This window comes from Mustela putorius, unplaced genomic scaffold, assembly GCF_011764305.1.
Source record: "Mustela putorius furo isolate JIRA1106 unplaced genomic scaffold, ASM1176430v1.1 tig00003853_pilon_pilon_pilon, whole genome shotgun sequence".
NCBI classification, from domain to species: Eukaryota; Metazoa; Chordata; class Mammalia; order Carnivora; family Mustelidae; genus Mustela; species Mustela putorius.
In genome coordinates, this window is record NW_025422005.1 from 34,952,723 (window position 1) to 34,970,894 (window position 18,172).

Sequence of the window (18,172 nt, forward strand, 5' to 3'; positions counted from 1 at the left end):
GGCTGCCTTTCCAGTCTACAGAAGACCAATTTCTCCTAGGATTGAGAGCCACATGAAAAAGAAGAGAGACAGTGGTGCTCAGCTGCTCAATTATGAGGACACCAACCGCTTCTATAGAAGTCAGAGGAAGAGAGAAGTAGCTAGATAAGTCCCCTGGACAATCCATAACCTGTCTCATTTACAGCCTGACTCTTATCAGACTAAAGACTTCATGTAATTTATATTAAAAGCTGAAAAAGGGTGCAAGTCCTATGTATTCTGGTCCCTTTATCACACAGATATCTACAGGCTTACAGTCTTGTTCTTGAATATGAAAAACTGATACTGACAAAGACTAATTTAATTAACATAGACTCTTACCATGCCATCTCTCTTCAGGAAAAAGTCTGCAAGGAAACCAAAACAGTTTAGACAAAATAGCCTCAACTTTTAAGGGCGGTATGGAGGAAGATCAAATGAAAGATATGTCATCAAAAACTCTGGAGACAGAAGGCCTCATGGAAACTACATTTAAGGAAATTAAAAACTAACAAACAAACCAACCAATCAACCATAAAGGATTATTTAATTGACTCTCTGCCAGATTAAGGACAAGTGGTCTGGGATCAAGTACTAAAATACTACACAGATGTTTCCAGAGATGCCCAAATGAGCTATACATCCACTGAGTCTGTGCAAAAAAAACTGGGAGGGAAAGCCAGAGGATTCAAAATGAACATGAAAGAAATGAAGAAATGAACATATTCATTCATTAGGCAAAAGTCCTTAGAATATGTTCATCTCTTCAGAATTTCATATATTCCATAGAGTGTGGGTTTAGAGGGTTAAATAAGAATAGCATGACAGGGGCGCCTGGGTGGCTCAGTGGGTTAAAGCCTCTGCCTTCGGCTCAGGTCATGATTCCAGGGTCCTGGGATCGAGCCCTGCGTTGGGCTCTCTGCTCAACAGGGAGCCTGCTTTTCCCTCTCTCTCTGCCTGCTTCTCTGCCTACTTGTGATCTCCATCTGTCAAATAAATAAATTAAATCTTAAAAAAAAAAAAAAAAGAACAGCATGACAATATTTACTGAAATGTCTTCTTCAAGTTGTCCCTCAGTAGAAGCACAATGTACCTCCTACTGGCTGCAGTCTAAACCCCTCTCTTGCTGAACTGAGACTCTACCTTGGGTCTTCTCAACCCACAGTAGGGATTAGGCTCCCAATATTCAACAAGTCCGTAAATAACGAGCACCTACACATGGCAGGTACTTGTTCTAGGTGCTGAGGATATATAAAGTCACTGCCTCATGGAACTTTACATGTAAATGGGCAGAGATAGTTCAATAAATCTACAGTATACCAGGTATATGAGATGGTTTTGAGTGCTTTAGAAAAGACTAAAGCAAAATTAGGGAGAAAGGCAAGCTGGTGTTGGGTGGGGGTTATTGTTTTATATAGAATGGTATCTAATAAGGTAACATTTGAACAGAGACTTTGAGCCTGATAACTAAGATAACTAAGGGAAGAGCATTCTAGGCAAAAAGGAATAGCAAATGCTAAAATCCTAAGGTGGGTACATATTTGGAGTATTGGAACGTAGCAAGGAGGTCAGTGTACTGAGAGTGGAATGAGCAAGCAGGAAAATTATAGGAGATGAGGTCAGAGAGATTCTAGAAAGCCAGATCATTGAGGACCTTACAGGCCATGAGTAAAAGATGAGAAGCCACTGGAGGGCTTTTAGCTGTTAAAGGTGTATGATGCGACCTGCTTTTTAAAAGGTTAACTGGCAACAGTATTAAGACTAGACCATGAGGTTGAAGGGCAAAAGCAGGATGGGCAGTTAGGAGGTCACTGCAATAATTTGTGAAAATGATGGCAATTTGGCCAGAGTAATAAGCAGTAGAGGTCATAAGAATATATGGATTCTGATGGACAGAAGACATGAAAGGATAATTTTCCAAAGAAAATATCTAGATGGCTAATAGGCACATGAAAAAATGCTCAATGTCACTCATCATCAGAGAAATACAAATCAAAACCACAATGAGATACCATCTCACACTTGTCAAAATAGCTAAAAGTAATAATACAAGAAACAGAAGGTGTTGGCGAGGATGCAGGGAAAGGGGAATCCTCTTGCACTGTTGGTGGGAATGCAAGTTGGTACAGCCACTCTGGAGAACAGTTTGGAGGTTCCTCAAAAAGTTAAAAATAGAGCTACTCTATGTCTCAGCAATTGCACTACTAGGTATTTACCCAAAGGATACAAAAATACAGATAACAAAGGGGTACATGCACCCTGATGCTTATATATAGCAGCACTATCAACAACAGCCAAACTATGGAGAGAGCACAAATGTCCATTGACTGATGAATGGATAAAGATCTGTACACACACACACACACACACACACACACACACAAACAGCCATCAAAAAGAATGAAATGTTGCTGTTGGCAATGATATGGATGGAACTAGAGGGTATTATGCTAAGTGAAATAAGTCAGTTAGAGAAAGACAGATACCATATGATTTCAGTTATATATGGAATTTAAGAAACAAAACAGGAAACAACATGTGTTGGAGAGGATGTGGAGAAAGGGGAACCCTCTTACACTGTTGGTGGGAACGCAAGTTGGTGCAGCCTCTTTGGAGAACAGTGTGGAGATTCCTCAAGAAATTAAAAATAGAGCTTCCCTATGACCTTGCAATTGCACTCCTGGGTATTTACCCCCAAGGATACAGATGTCGTGAAAAGAAGGGCCATCTGTACCCCAATGTTTATAGCAGCAATGACCACGGTCGCCAAACTGTGGAAAGAACCAAGATGCCCTTCAACGGACGAATGGATAAGGAAGATGTGGTCCATATACACTATGGAGTATTATGCCTCCATCAGAAAGGATGAATACCCAACTTTTGTAGCAACATGGACGGGACTGGAAGAGATTATGCTGAGTGAAATCAGTCAAGTAGAGTGAGTCAATTATCATATGGTTTCACTTATTTGTGGAGCATAACAAATATCATGGAGGACAAGGGGTGTTAGAGAGGAGAAGGGACTTGGGGTAAATTGGAAGGGGAGATGAATCACGAGAGACTATGGACTCTGAAAAACAATCTGAGGGGTTTGAAGTGGTGGGGGGGTGGGAGGTTGGGTACCAGGTGGTGGGTATTATAGAGGGCATGGATTGCATGGAGCATTGGGTGTGGTGAAAAAATAATGAATATTGTTTTTCTGAAAATAAATAAATTGAAAAAATTATAAAAAAAAAAAGAAACAAAACAAATGAACATATGGGAGGAGGGGGAAAACAAAAAAAGAGAGAGGGAAACAAACCATAACAGACTTTTAAATATAGAGAACAAACTGAGGGGTAATCGAGAGATGTGGGTAGGGGATGGGCCAGAAGGGTGATGGGTATTAAGGAGGGCACTTGTTAGGATGAGCACTGGATATTGTATGTAAGTGATAAATCACTGAATTCTATTCCTGAAACCAATATTGCACTGTATGTTAGCTAAGTAGATTTAAATAAAAATCCAAAAAAAAGAAAAAATATATGGATTCTGGATATATTCTGAAGGTAAAGCCAATAGGATTTGCTCATGGTTTGGATCTCAAGTGAGGGAGAAAAAGAATCAAGAATGACCCCATGGTTTTTGCTTTTTTGTTGTTTTAAATATTTTATTTATTTATTTATTTGTCAGAGAGAGAGATCACAAGTAGTCAGAGAGGCAGGCAGAGAGAGAGGAGGAAGCAGGCTCCCCGCTGAGCAGAGAGCCTGATGCGGGCTCCAACCCAAGACCCTGAGATGATGACCTGAGCCAAAGGCAGAGACTTAACCACTGAGCCACCCAGGTGCCCCAGACTCCATGGTTTTTAAGACACACTTGCCATATGTGGACATAGGAATACTGTAGGAGGAGCAGGTTTAGGTGGGGCTTGACAGATAAGAAATCTAAATGGAAATATTGAAAAGGGAGTTGAGCATATAAGTCTGGAGTTGGGATTTAAGACAATATAAATTTGGGAGTAGTTAGTATACAGATGATTATCAAAACAATGCAATCACCAAGGGAGTTTCTATATAGAGAGAAGTGTTTGATGACAGAGCCCTAGGCACTCTAACATTTTTGGTTAGGAAGAAGGAAGGGGGCTGAGGAGGAGGAACCAATGAAGAAAGTAAGAACAGAACCAAGAGAGCAGTGTCTTGGAAATAAGATGAAAAATGTGTTTCAAGAAGAAAGTAAATAATTCTAACAAATAGTGCTAATGAGCCACTACATTTGACCATGTTTAGCATCAGTGACCCATATAAGAGCAATTTCAATAGCAGAGGGATGAAAGCTGACTAGAGTGGAGAATATGAGCAGAAGTAGAGATGATAAATACGTACTATTCTTTTAAATTATTTTTCTTAATTCTACCACTTATTTGTACTACCTCAGGGAAATAGGGTAGTAGCCAGAGAGGCATATGGGAACAACATGACTGTGTTTTGTTTTGTGATGAGAGAGAAAGCAATGTACTTATATACTCATAGGAATTTGTTTTACAAACAAATTTGTAAAACAGGGGAGAGAAAAGATAATTCCCGGAGTTCTATCCTGGATAAAAGAGAAGGAATAGGATCTTGAGAATAGGTAGAGGGCTTGGGCTTAGAAGCACAAGTAGAAACGGGGAGAGGAAGGGGTGCCTGGGTGGTTCAGTGGGTTAAAGCCTCTGCCTTTGGCTCGGGTCATGATCCCAGGGTTCTGGGGTCAAGCTCCACATCGGGCTCTCTGCTTGACGGTAAGCCTGCTTCTCTCTCTCTCTCTGCCTGCCTCTCTGCCTACTTGTGATCTCTGTCTGTCAAATAAATAAATAAATAAATCTTAAAAAAAAAAAACAATAACGGGGAGAGGAAGACTGGATGGATACAGACAGAAGAAGATGTAGTGAGAGAGTCATGGAAATTCTCTTGTGATTGCTTCTATATTCTCAGTGAATAGGAAGCAAGGTTATCAGCTGGAAGTGAGGAAGGGGAGGAATAAAGTTTTCAGAGAAAGATTCATGAAACAGTAATTTAGAAGAGTAAAAGAATGCACAGATTAAGGAAATGTCTGGACAACACTATGGACCCATTTAAAATCAGTGGTCATTAACTTAAAATAAGACCAGTTACCATGCTTATGTTTCTTTTCTTCATGTTCAGCAGTGTGGGCATGCACTGAGGAATCAGAGAATGACAATGAACTATTAAGTTTAGTGTTTTGCTATCTGTGTGAAATGAAGGGAAAGAGAAGTTTGAGCATGTATGTGAGGAAATGATTATAATGATTCACCAAGAAATCAGGAGGAAAACAAGGCTACCAGGAGAATGAAAAAGTGGTAGGATCAAAAGTCCTAGTGGATCAAAGGATTATTGGAACCAGGATACTAGAGAAAATAGGTTAGCAAGACTGATGATGGTATTGACAGCTGCCTGAAATTGAGATTATGAAGAAGGTATAGTTATTGGCAATGATAAGGTTTAGGGTATGGTCTTGGGATTGTATGGCTCAATTATGTGGGAAGATGAGACTATTAAAAGAGAGGAAGTCAAAGAACTGAGAGGCTAGGTTTTGGAATGATCATCTGTGTGGCTACTGAAATTATCAAGAATTATGATAGAAGCAGTAACAGAAAGCAGTATCACTCAGCCAATAGCCAAAATCTTCAAGGAAAGAGCGGGGTTGATACAGAGATCTACAAATATCACAACCAGAAGAGTAGCAGATAGTATATTTTGACAGCATGAACTTTAAAGCTGGGGGGTGTTTTAGGAAGGAGGAAAGGATAATGATATAGAAATGGCAATGAAGAATAAGTGGGACCCCCATTGCTCCATTAGGTATAGAGACCTGAGAGCTAAATCAGCCACAACTTGAAGCAAGATGTTGCAGAAGAAACAACATCCTCAAATGAGAACCAGTAACACAAGCAACCAGTATGATAAGGAAGAAACTACCAAACTAGAGGCATGTCTTTATATGCTTTTGACTCTCTATGCCAATCCCAAACCAATACTAAAGGGATGATGTGTTGTGGAGATTAGAGGAATGCCCGTAAAGTGTAGCTTAAAGAAGTGGCAAAACTATAACTTTTCAAACTACTGTTACTTTTGTTGCTTTAGGTATACTGACAATCAGTTATGGTACAGTAGATGAAGACCTGGCCGGAACAATAATTTAAGTGATTTTCTCCTTGAGATTAAAAATCCCAGATTTATCACTTAAACTAGAAGGACCACATGTAAAATCAATATCTGACAAAAAATCTCCTACCAGTAAAGGTTCCCAATGGGCTAAAGAGCAATCAGTTGCCAATAGCAAACAGCCTGAGTTAGATGAATTAAAACTGACGTGAATAGTGATGCTCAGTGTTACCTGCAGGCCAGGGGCTCAAAAGGCAGAGGCTCAAAAGGCAGAGTGTATAGTATCACTGTACTAGATTTGTCTTAAAATGGGCCAAGGGTCCTAGCAGTAATTTGGGAAGATAATCCAACCTAGGTATCTGCTGTATAAAAAAATTTGAGGAAAACAGAGAAAAGGAAGAAAAGCAATTGTCAGGACATTTTTAAAAGCTGTTTTTAAAAATAAATAAATAAGTAAGTAAATAAATACTGTTTTTTGCAGGCCTTCCATCCTTCCCTTGAGGTAGGCCTTCTAAGCTAAAACCAACCCCAACTGAGGATCCATTAGTCATGCAGAACTTGAAAGGTAAAGAGGATTCATGCAGAAGGCTCTAGGAATTTACAGTGGGCACTATAAGAACACTCAGATATGGAAAAAGACACAGCACCTCCAAAATGTCAAAGGTAAAAAGCTTACCCTTATTCAAGATAAATAAAAGGACAGGCTTTTCTTACTGAGAATGGCAATACTGACAGCCAACTGTCTGGCCACCTTTGTTCTAGAGCTTTACCCTCCCACCTTTTGGAGTTCTGGCACAGAGACCCCAGAAGGATATATGGCTCACCTGGGCTGTGACTGGCATTCTGGGGAAGTGCATTGGTGATGTTGGGCAGCTCATGCCCATAGTTCCCATCCTCCAGGGGACAGACATCCAGGTCACTCCACTTCTGCAGCTGCTGTAGCCAACAGGACTTTTCCTCCAGTTTGCAATGTGGATTTAAAATGATGCATACCCATAAGGCCCCTGGAAATAAAACAACCAACAATCTTGATATCTTTCCTCTGATCTATGTCAGCTTTAATTTTTCAGGCTACTCTTTTCTTCCATTTCTGGTTGGTAGGAAGAGTCTCCAAAACATCAGCTTTTCTCAATATAAAAAAATAAAATCAGCTAAAGTTTTCAGAAATGGCTTATTTTTCCTCCCTAAAGCTTTCTTAAAGCAGTGATTATCTGGATATCTGGATGTGTGCCTGTAATAATGAATAAGACAGATTTGGACTTGAATTCTGATCTCAGATTTGTAGTCCAACATACTATTTATTAAGAGCTTTCTATGTTAAAGGCCTATTCTCCTACTGGAGAATAAGACACTGTTCCAACCCCTGAGAAGCTGCCCAATGAGGGAGATAGATTAATAAATATAAAGTCAATTGAATAAAATGAGTGTTAAGATAAAGATATGTTGGGGTGCCTGGGTGGCTCAGTGGGTTAAAGCCTCTGCCTTCAGCTCAGGTAATGATCTCAGAGTCCTGGGATTGAGCCCCGCATCGGGCTCTCTGCTCAGCAGGGAGCCTGCTTCCCTGTCTCTCTCTGCCTGCCTCTCTGCCTACTTGTGATCTTTCTCTGTCAAGTAAATAAAATCTTAAAAAAACAAAAGATAAAGATATATTCATGGTGGAGTGCCTGGGTGGCTCAGTGGGTTAAGTGTCTGCCTTTGGCTCAGGTCATGATCCTGGAGTCCCAGGATTGAGTCCCGCTTTGGGCTCCTTGCTCAGCAGGGGAGTCTGCTTCTCCCTCTGCCTCTCCTACCCTGCTTGTGCTCTCTTTCTTGCTTACTCTCTCTCCATCAAATAAATAAATAAAATCTTAAAAAAAAGAAGGCATGTTCAGGGTATAATAGCAGCATATACGAAGGACACTTAGCAGAAGGACAAAGGTCATAAAGGAGGTGCTCAGAAAACATCAATTTTTGATTAGTTGACCTTGGATTTTTTGAACTTCAAATCCCTCAACTGTAAAACTGACAGCATAGAAAAACTACTCTGTAGCATTAGTGTGACAATTAAATGAAATAACATTTGTAAAAGGCCTAGCATATTACTTGGCACATAGCAGAATTTTAGTATTTCCTTTTTCCAAGAAAACTTATTTCAACTTGGATTTTGATATTGCTGATCAACCATGATGCCTTAAAACTATCACATTCTTCCATCTTCTCTGTCACTATAGCTGAATATCACATATTCCATGTAACCAATAGCTACTGTTTCTCTTACCATCTCACCTTTCTTTTAAAGCAAAGCTGCCTCTTTTCAAGGTTGGCTATGTGACTGCGCCAGATGTATTCTCAATCTCAAATCTGCAAAAAGCCTGGCTGCAGAATATCTTAAGTTTAAAATCCTTTGGGAAGAAGCTACATCTTTGGACAGAGGTACTTTCAAAAACTATTTCAAGCCTGTTAAGCTCAAATAGGAATGTTTTAAAGGATATTTTTAGCCTCAGTATCAGATACTACTTGAAATATCAGATACTACTTGAAAATGGTGAAGATTCATTTCTATTGACTCAGTTTTAAAAATCTACCATGAAATATAAACTATACTATATAATAAAATATATTATATTATGATGACTCTCAAGAGAATTATAGTTAGGAGTCACCCAAATAATAATTAAAGCATGGCAAATGCTATCACAGACATACATAAAATCCTATGACAATATATGTTGGAGCAATGAATTCTGCATATGGGGTCAGAAGAAGCTATAGAAAGGATATGACATATGAGCCTGAAGAATAAACATGAATTAATTCTGGTTAAAGATACCTAACGACTTATAGCAGCAATGGCCACAATAGCCAAACTACGGAAAGAACCTAGATGTCCATCAACAGATGAATGGATAAAGAAGATATGGTATATCTATATCTATATCTATATCTATATCTATATCTATCTATCTATACACACACACATACACAATGGAATACTATGCAGCATCAAAAGAAATGAAATCTTGCCATTTGCGATGACGTGGATGGAACTAGAGGGTATTATGTTTAGCGAAATAAGTCAATCAGAGAAAGACAACTATCATATGATCTCCCTGATATGAGGAAGTGGAGATGCAACGGGGGGGGGGTGCAGGTTAGGGAGGTAGTAAAAGAATAAATGAAACAAGATGGGATCAGGAGGGAGACAAACCAAAAGAGACTCTTAATGTCACAAAAGAAACTGAGGGGGGTTGGGGGGAGTGGGAGAGGGAGAGGGTGGTGGGGTTATGGACATTGGGGAGGGTATGTGCTATGGTGAGTGCTGTGAAGTGTGTAAACCTGGCGATTCACATACCTGTACCCCTGGGGCTAATAATACATTATATGTTTATAAAATATAAAAAATTATTAAAAAAAGACATGTACACATATTACTAGCACTTAACTAGCATAAGGGGTTTTTAAAAATGTGTTTACATGTTTATATCCTTCTCTAGAGTGTTCACTCTTTGAGGACAGGGACATTGTACTTATTTTTGTGTTCCCAGTGTCTGGCACAACTTGGTACTCAATGAATGTTTGTAAAATGAAAATAAAAGGAACACAATTATTTATTAAAAAAAAAAAGATACCTAACCACTACTTCCTTCTGAAACCTCACTAAAATGAAAATAAAGGGATAAAAATAGGCATAAACTCACACAGTTACAGGGAATGGCAGAGATAAAACAGAACAGCCACAGAATTTTAGAATTTGTAGCTGACTTAGAAAAACAAAGTTGAAACCTCCACCAGCAGTTAGGAAAACCCAGAAGCACAACTGATTCAGGCTGCAGAACCCTGCTGAAAGTGGAGATGAATTTAGTAAAATTGGTTAGAAATTTGTCAAAGTGCTCAGGTTTGCAGAATTCCTTCTCTGTTCAGAGTATCAGAGTGCCTGCTCCTTTCCTTGCCTGGATGAAGACCAGAGTTTTACTCACTGGGAAGGTTGATTCAGACAGGCTCTGGATTGGAAATATTATGTATGCACAGTCAAGAGTGGGGTGTCCTTCCTAAAAACTGAGGGATTAGGGAAGATATATATATTGAACAAATGGATACCTCCCAACCCAACCCTCTTTCTCCATTTGATTCTAAGAAGACTGTGACAAGTTTATAACTCAGAGACAAGAGACTGGAGGATTCATCTCTGGAAATCACGCTGGGGGGAAAAACATATAGCACATACTGTAGTTTGGGCTTTCCACACATACACACAGAGCTTCCATCTAGCTCTTAAGTATTATTCTTAAATAGGATTGGGTAGCTAAGAAACATTAGATATATAAGAAAAGCATCTTACATAAAGGGCAAAGAACAAAGCAAACAGAAGGAAAACCTTAAGGGAATACCAAAAAGGCACAGGTCACAAAAAAAACTTAAAGAGAAAAACATTTCCAATTGATATTCTCAAAGTGAGAAAATCCTGCATCTATGAAGAGCAGGATGCAACAACAACAAAAATGGGCTCTTGGAAATTAAAAACATGATGACAAGAAAATTTATTGAAAATTAACAAAATGGTGGATGGGGCGCCTGGATGGCTCAGTGGGTTAAGTGTCTGCTTTGGTTCAGGTTGTGATCCTGGGGTTCTGGGATTTAGCCCCACGTCGGGGTCCCTGATCAATAAGGAATCTGCTTCTCCCTCTCCTTCTGTCCTTCCTGCTCCTGCTCTATCCACCTCATTCTCTCTCTCTATATATTTTTAAAGATTTTATTTATTTATTTGAGAGAGAGAGAGAGAGAGAGAGAGAGAGAGCATGAGAGGGGAAAAGTTCAGAGGGAGAAGCAGATTCCCTTTGGAGCTGGGAGCCTGATGCAGTACTCGATCCTGAGACTCCTGGGTCATGACCTGAGCTGAAGGCAGTGGCCTAACCAAATGAGCAACTCAGATGCCCCATCTCATTCTCTCTTAAATAAATAAAATCTTTATTAAAAGATTAATAAGATGGTTAAAAGATAAAACTGAGAAACCTGGAAGATAAAAGACAAAAAACAAAAACAACAAAACAATGAGAGAAAAAATAGTAAAATTAGAGACTCAATCTCCATTTAGTATGTTCAGTCACATAAAATAATCTAACAATTTTACTATGTTGTTAGAGACATCCCTCTGGAACCCTCTATTTTCTTATTCCTGTTACAGACCCTCCTCTAAGCCTGCAGCATAGTAACCTAGAAACTAATATCCAAATAACAGAAGTAGTTACAGACAAAAAGAGAAAATAAAGGTGAGGAAATGAAAAAGAAAAAGAAGTTCAAGAAAATGTCTCAAATTAAAAGATATAAGTTTCCCATTTGAGAAGGCCTACTGAGTGTTAAGCAAATTAGATTTTTAAAAATTTATTTATTTACTTATTTTTAGTAATCTATACACCTAATGTGAGGTTCAAACATGCAACCCTGAGACCAAGAGTCACATGCTCTACTGACTGAGCCAGCCAGATGTCCAAGTAGATTATTATTAGTATTATTTTTTGGTTTTAGGAGTAGAAATTTTTGTATTCATCACATACATGTAATACCCAGTGCTCATCACTACACATGCCCTCCTTATTGCCCATCACCCATTTAGCCCATCACCCATCCATCCCCCCCTCCAGCAATCCTCAGTTTGTTTTCTATAGTTAAGAATTTCTTATGGATTGCCCCCCTCTGTTTTCGTCTTATTTTATTTTTCCTCCTCCCCTGTGTTCATCTGTTTTCTTAAATTCCACATATGAGTCAAATCATATGGCATTTGTCTTTCTCAGACTTTTTTTTTTTTAAATTTTAAGACTTTTATTCATTTCTTTGACAGAGAGAGAGAGAGAGAGCACAGAGGGAGAGAGAGAGGGAGAAGCATGGTCCCTGCTGAGGACCCTGGGATCATGACCTGAGTCAAAGGTAGACGCTTAACCAACTGAGCCACCCAGGCACCCCCTGAGAGACTTATTTCATTTAGCATAACACACTCTAGCTCCACCCATGCCATTGTCAATGGCAAGATTTCATTCTTTTTGGTGGCTGAGTAATAATATTCCTGTGTGTGTGTGTGTGTGTGTGTGTATACACACCATATCTTCTTTTTCCATTTATCAGTCAATGGATATTTGGGTTCCTTCCAGATAATGCTGCTATAAACACTGAGGTATATGTGCCCCTTTGAATCAGTATTTTTTTATCCTTTGGATAAATACCTAGTAGTGTCAATTGCTGGATCATAGCATATTCTATTTTTAACTTTTTGAGGAACCTCCATACATTTTCCAGAGTGTCTACACCAGCTTGCATTCCTACCAACAGTCCCCCTTCTCTGCATCCTCACCAATATCTGTTGTTTCCTGTGTTGTTAATTTTAGCCTTTCTGACAGGTGTGAAGTGGTATCTCATTGAAGTTTTGATTTGTATTTCCCTGGTGATGAGTGATGTTGAGCATTTTTTCATGTGTCTCTTAGCCATTTGTATGTCTTCTTTGGAGAAATGTCTGCTCATGTCTTCTGCCAATTTCTTAACTGGGTTACTTATTTTTTGGGTTTTGAGTTTGTTAAGTTTTTTATAGATTTTGGATACTAGCCCTTTACCTAGTATCCATGACAGATATGCCATTTGCAAATATCTTCTCCCATTCCATGAATTGCCTTTTAGTTTTGTTGACTGCTTGCTTTGCTGTGCAGAAGCTTTTCATCTTGAAGTCCCAGTAGTTCATTTTTGCTTTTGTTTCCCTTGCCTCTGGAGACGAGTCTAGTAAGAAGTTGCTGTGGCTGAGGTCAAAGAGACTGTTGCCTGTGTTCTCCTCTAGGAATTCGATGTTTTCCTGTCTCACATTTAGGTCTTTCATCCATTCTGAACTCACTTTTGCACACGGAGTAAGAATGTGGTCAGTTTCATTATTCTGCATATTGCTGTTCAGTTTTCTCGACACAATTTGTTGAAGAGACTTTTTTCCCATTGGATATTCTTTCTTGCTTTGTCAAATATAAGTTGACCACGGAGTTGAGCGTCCATTTCTGGGTTCTCTATTCTGTTCCTCTGATTTATGTTTCTGTTTTTGTTCCATTACCATACTGTCTTGATGATTACAGCTTTGTAATACAGCTTGAAGTCTAGAATTGTGATACCTCCAGCTTTGGTTTTCTTTTCAACACTGTTTTGGCTATTTGGGGTCTTTTCTGGTTCCATACAAATTTTAGAATTGTTTGTATCAGCTCTGTGAAAAATGTGGGCAGTATTTTCATAGGGATTGCACTGAATGTGTAGATTGCTTTGGGTAGTATAGACATTTTAACAATGTTTGTTCTTCCAATCCATGAGCATGGAATGTTTTACCATTTTTAAAAAAATATTTTATTTATTTATTTGTTAGAGAGAGAGCACACAAGAAAGGGAACTGGAAGGCAGAGAGGGAGAAGCAGTTTCCCCGCTGAGCAAGGAGTCCAATGAGGGACTCACTCCCAGGACCCTGGAATCATGACCTGAGCTGAAAGGAGACTTTTAAATGATTGAGCCACCCAGACATCCTTGTTATTCCATGTTCTTGAACTGCTTTCATAAGTGTTCTATAGTTTTCAGAGTACAGATCTTTTGCCCCTTTGGTAAAGTTTATTCCTAGGTATCTTATGGGTTTTGGTGCAACTATAATGGGATTGATTCCCTGATTTCTCCTTCTGCTGCTTTATTATGCATGTACAGAAACACAACAGATTTCTGAACATTGATTTTATATTCTGCAACTCTGCTGAATTCCTGTATCAGTTCTAGCAATTTTTTGGTGGAGTCTTTTGGGTTTTCTACATAGAGCTTCATGTTGTCTCCAAATAACCAAAGTCTGACTTCTTCCTTGCTGATCTCAATGCCTTTTATTGCTTTTTGTTGTTTTATTGCTGAGGCTAGGACTTCCAGTACTATGTTGAACAACAGTGGTGAGAGTGGACATCCCTGTTGTGTTTCTGACCTTAGGGGAAAAGTTCTCAGTTTTTCCCTATTGCGGATGGTATTAGCTGTGGCTCTTCATATATGGCCTCTATGATGTTGAGGTACGTTCCCTCTATCCCTACTTTCTTGAGGATTTTTTTTTTTTTAATCAAGAAAGGATGCTATATTTTGTCAAATGCTTTTTCTGCATCTCTTAAGAGGACCATATGGTTCTTATCCTTTCTTTGATCAATGTGGTATATCACATTGCTTGATTTGCAGGTGTTGAACCACCCCATAGCCCCGGAATAAATCCCACTTGATCTTGGTGAATAATCCTTTTAATGTAATTTTGGATTCGACTAGCTAGTATCTTGTTGAGAATTTTTGCATCCATGTTCATCAAGGATATTGGTTGATAATTCTCCCTTTTACTAGGGTCTTTGTCTGGTTTTGGAATTAAGGTAATCCTGGCCTCATAGAATGCATTTGGAAGTTTTCCTTCCTCTATTTTTGGGAATAGTTTCAGAAGAATAAATATGACTTCTTTAAATGTTTGGTAAAACTCTCCTGGGAAGCCAGCCAGTCCTGGACTGTTTGTTTGTTGGGAGGTTTTTGATTACTGATTCAATTTCTTTGCTGGTTATGGGTCTGTTCATATTTTTTCTTTCTTCCTGTTTCAGTTTTGTAGTTTATGTTTCTAGGAATTTATCCATTTCTTCCAGATTGCCTAATTTGTTGGCATGTAATTGTTCATAATATTCTCTTACAGTTGTTGGTATTTCTGCAGTGTTGGCTGTAATCTCTTTCATTCATGATTATGTGGGTCCTTTTGCTTTTCCTTTTGATAAGTCTGGTTAGGGGTTTATTAATCTTGTTAATTCTTTCAAAGAACCAGCTCTTGTTGATCTGTTGTTGTTGTTGTTTTTTAATTTTCTATATTGTTTAATTCTTCTCTCTTATTTCCCTTCTTCTGCTGGTTTTAGGCTTTATTTGTTGTTCTTTTTCCAGTTCCTGTAGTAGGTTTAAGGTTAAGTTGTGTATTTGAGACTTTTCTTGCTTTTTGAGGAAGGCCTCTATTGCTATATATTTCCCTCTTAGGACAGCCTTTGCTGCATCCTAACTGTTTTGGACTGTCATATTTTTATTTTCATTTGCTTCCATGTATTTTTAAATTTCTTTAATTTCCTGGTTAATCCATTCATTCTTTAGTGGGGTATTCTTTAATCTCCATGTATTCTGTGGTCCTCCCAAATTTTTTCTTGTGATTGACTTCAAGTTTCACATTGTTGTGGTCTGAAAATATGCATGGTGTGATTTCAGTCTTTTTGTACCAGTTCAGGCCTGATTTGTGACCCAGTATGTGATTTATTCTGGAGAATGTTCCATGTGCACTTGAAAAGAATGTGCATTCTGCTGTGAGTGGGGTATTAAAGTTCCCACTATTATTGTATCATTATCTTTAAAAAAAATTTTTTTTAAAAAAAGGTTTTATTTATTTGTCTGAAAGAGAGAGAGAGAGCACAAGCAGGGGCAGCAGCAGGCAGAGGGAGTAGACTCCCTCCCAAGCAAGGAGTCTGATGCAGGACTCGATCCCAAGACCCTGGGATCATGACCTGAGCTGAAGGCAGATACTGAACTGACTGAACCACCCAGGAATCCCAATTATTGTATTATTATCAATGAGTTTAAGTTTGTTATTAATTGATTTATACATATGCTTCCAAATTGGGGGCATAAATATTTAAAATTGTTCCATCTTCTTGTTGGATGTCAGACCCTTTATTATTATAGTGCCCCTCTCTATCTCTTTGTTATAACATCTTATTTGTCTGATATAAGGATGGCTACTCCAGATTTCTTTTCACATCCATTAGCATGATAGATTGTTCTCCACCAATTCACTTTCAACTTAGAGGTGTCTTTGGGTCTAAAATGAGACTCTTGCTAACTGAACATAATAAATAAATAAATAATAGAATAAAATGAGTCTCTTATAAGCAGCAAATCGATGGGTCTTCTTTTTTAATTAAAAATTTTTTTAATCCATTCTGATACTATTTTTTTTTTGTTTAGAGCATATAGTCCATTACATTGACAGTAATTATTATAGTAATTATTCACCAAATTCTGAATTTGGTGCCATTATATTTCCTGTAAGGGCACTGTTCCTGTAGATTGGTGCTTTTTAGTCTTTTTTGCTTTTGGTCTCTCTTTCCTGCTCAAAGGGAACCCACTTTAATATTTCTTGCAGAACTGATTTAGTGTTCATAAGCTCCTTTAGTTTTTCCTTGACTTGGAAACTCTTTCTCTCCTAAACTCAATGACAGCCTTCCTGGATAAAGTATTCTTGGCTGCATATTTTTCCCACCTTGCATGTTGAATATATCATGCCATTCTCTTCCTGCCTGCCAAGTTTATGCAGGCAGGTCTGCTGCCAGCCTTATGCATCTACCTTGTAAGTTAAGGACCTTTTGTCCCTAGCTGCTTTCAGAATTCTCTCTGTATCTTTGCATTTTGCAAGTTTCACTCTGATATGGCTTGGTGTTGACCTATTTGTGTTGATTTTCAGGGAAGTTCTCTGTGCCTCTTGACTTGAATGCCTGTTTCCTTTCCAGATTAGGGGTGTTCTCAGCTCTAACTTGTTCAAATAAACCTTCTGCTCCCTTTCCGGCTCTTTGTCTTCTGGGACTCCTATGGTATGGATATTACTGTGCTTTGTGGAATCACTGAATTCCCTACATTTATATTTGTGCTCTAATAGTTTCCTTTCCCTCCTCTTTTCAGCTTCATTATTTTTCATAATTTTGTCTTTTATATCTTGTTGGTTTTGCATCTCAGTTATACCAATTTTTATTTTGGCCTGATTAGTTTTTAAGTCTTTTATCTCTGAAGCAAGGGTTTCTCTGGTGTTTTCTATGGTTCTCTCAAGCCCAGCTAGTATTCCCATGACTGTTTTTCTAAATTCTTATTCAGGTACATTGCTTATATCTGTTTTGAGCAAATCCCTGGCTGTGATTTCTTCTTGATCTTTCTTTTGGGGAGAATTCTTCCCGCTTGTCATTATGTCTAGGTGTCTGTCTTTTGTATATTATGAAAGCATGTTAAGTTTCTTGCTCCTGAGAGTAATACTTTATTAAGAGTAAAAGTATTAAGGGGTCACACATTGTCCGGGGCCTGACACTTCAGGAAGTGTTTCTGGTGTATGCTATATGCACTCTGCTGTTGTGTTTTGTTCTCTTTTGCATAGATCAGTCCTCTACAGAGTTCTTCCCTGCTTGCAGTGGAGAGTGTCTGGACCTTTAATTAGATATGCTTTGATTTGTTTCTTAAGAAAAGCCTGAAAAAAGAAAGAAAGAAAAAAAGCCTGATCCAAGAAAAGAGAAAAGGAAAAGGAACAAAAAAGCAAACAAAGAGACAAACAAAAAACTATAACCCTGATTCCAAAGATAAAGAAAGAAAGAAGGAGGGGTACCTGAATGGCTCAGTCGGTTGAATATTGGGTTCTTGATTTCAGTTCAAGTTATGCTCTCAGGGTCATGAGATCAAGCCTCAGTGTTGGGCTGTGCATGGGACCTGCTTAGGATTCTCTCTCTACTTCCCCCTCTATACTTCCTCCCTCCCCCTCTCTAAAAAAAAAAAAAGAAAAAGAAATGAAAAGGAAAAGAAGAAGAAGAAGAAGAAGAAGAAAGAGAAAAGAAAAAGAAGCCTGATCCAAAAAATGAGAAAAAGAAACCAACCAACCAACAAATGATAAATAAATGAATAAATGGCCTTGTCCTATTTCTATCAGAACTGAAGCTGACACTCTGGAGCACTCTATGTTCAATAGACTTGGTATACCTGTGTTGGTCCCCTGGGGGAGAGGCCCACTGTGCTGGCTCACAGTCAGACCTGTCCTAGTAAAGATGCCCCTGCCAGGCAGAGGGTGGAGGAGTTTGGTGTCAGAAACTCCAGCTTCCCCTGGGGGCCCTGTGTTTCTCTCTGAAGTCTAATGGAGCTCGTGAGAGAGGGCTGGCAGTGAGGATGGGAGATGGTGTCACCCTGCCCTCTTATTCCCCAGGGAGTGAACTTGAGGCCACCACAGTTGAGGAGGCCCTCAAAGA

General features: G+C 38.8%; 1 protein-coding gene across 1 annotated transcript in view; it reads right to left on the reverse strand.

Annotated features, from left to right (window-relative positions):
- Positions 1–18,172, reverse strand: part of ZSWIM5 (zinc finger SWIM-type containing 5) — a 217,976-nt gene that overhangs the window by 32,828 nt on the left and 166,976 nt on the right. The window contains exon 5 of the mRNA XM_004741536.3: positions 6,983–7,162. Coding sequence (XP_004741593.3) covers positions 6,983–7,162 — 180 coding nt within the window. The remainder of the gene's footprint in view (positions 1–6,982; positions 7,163–18,172) is intronic.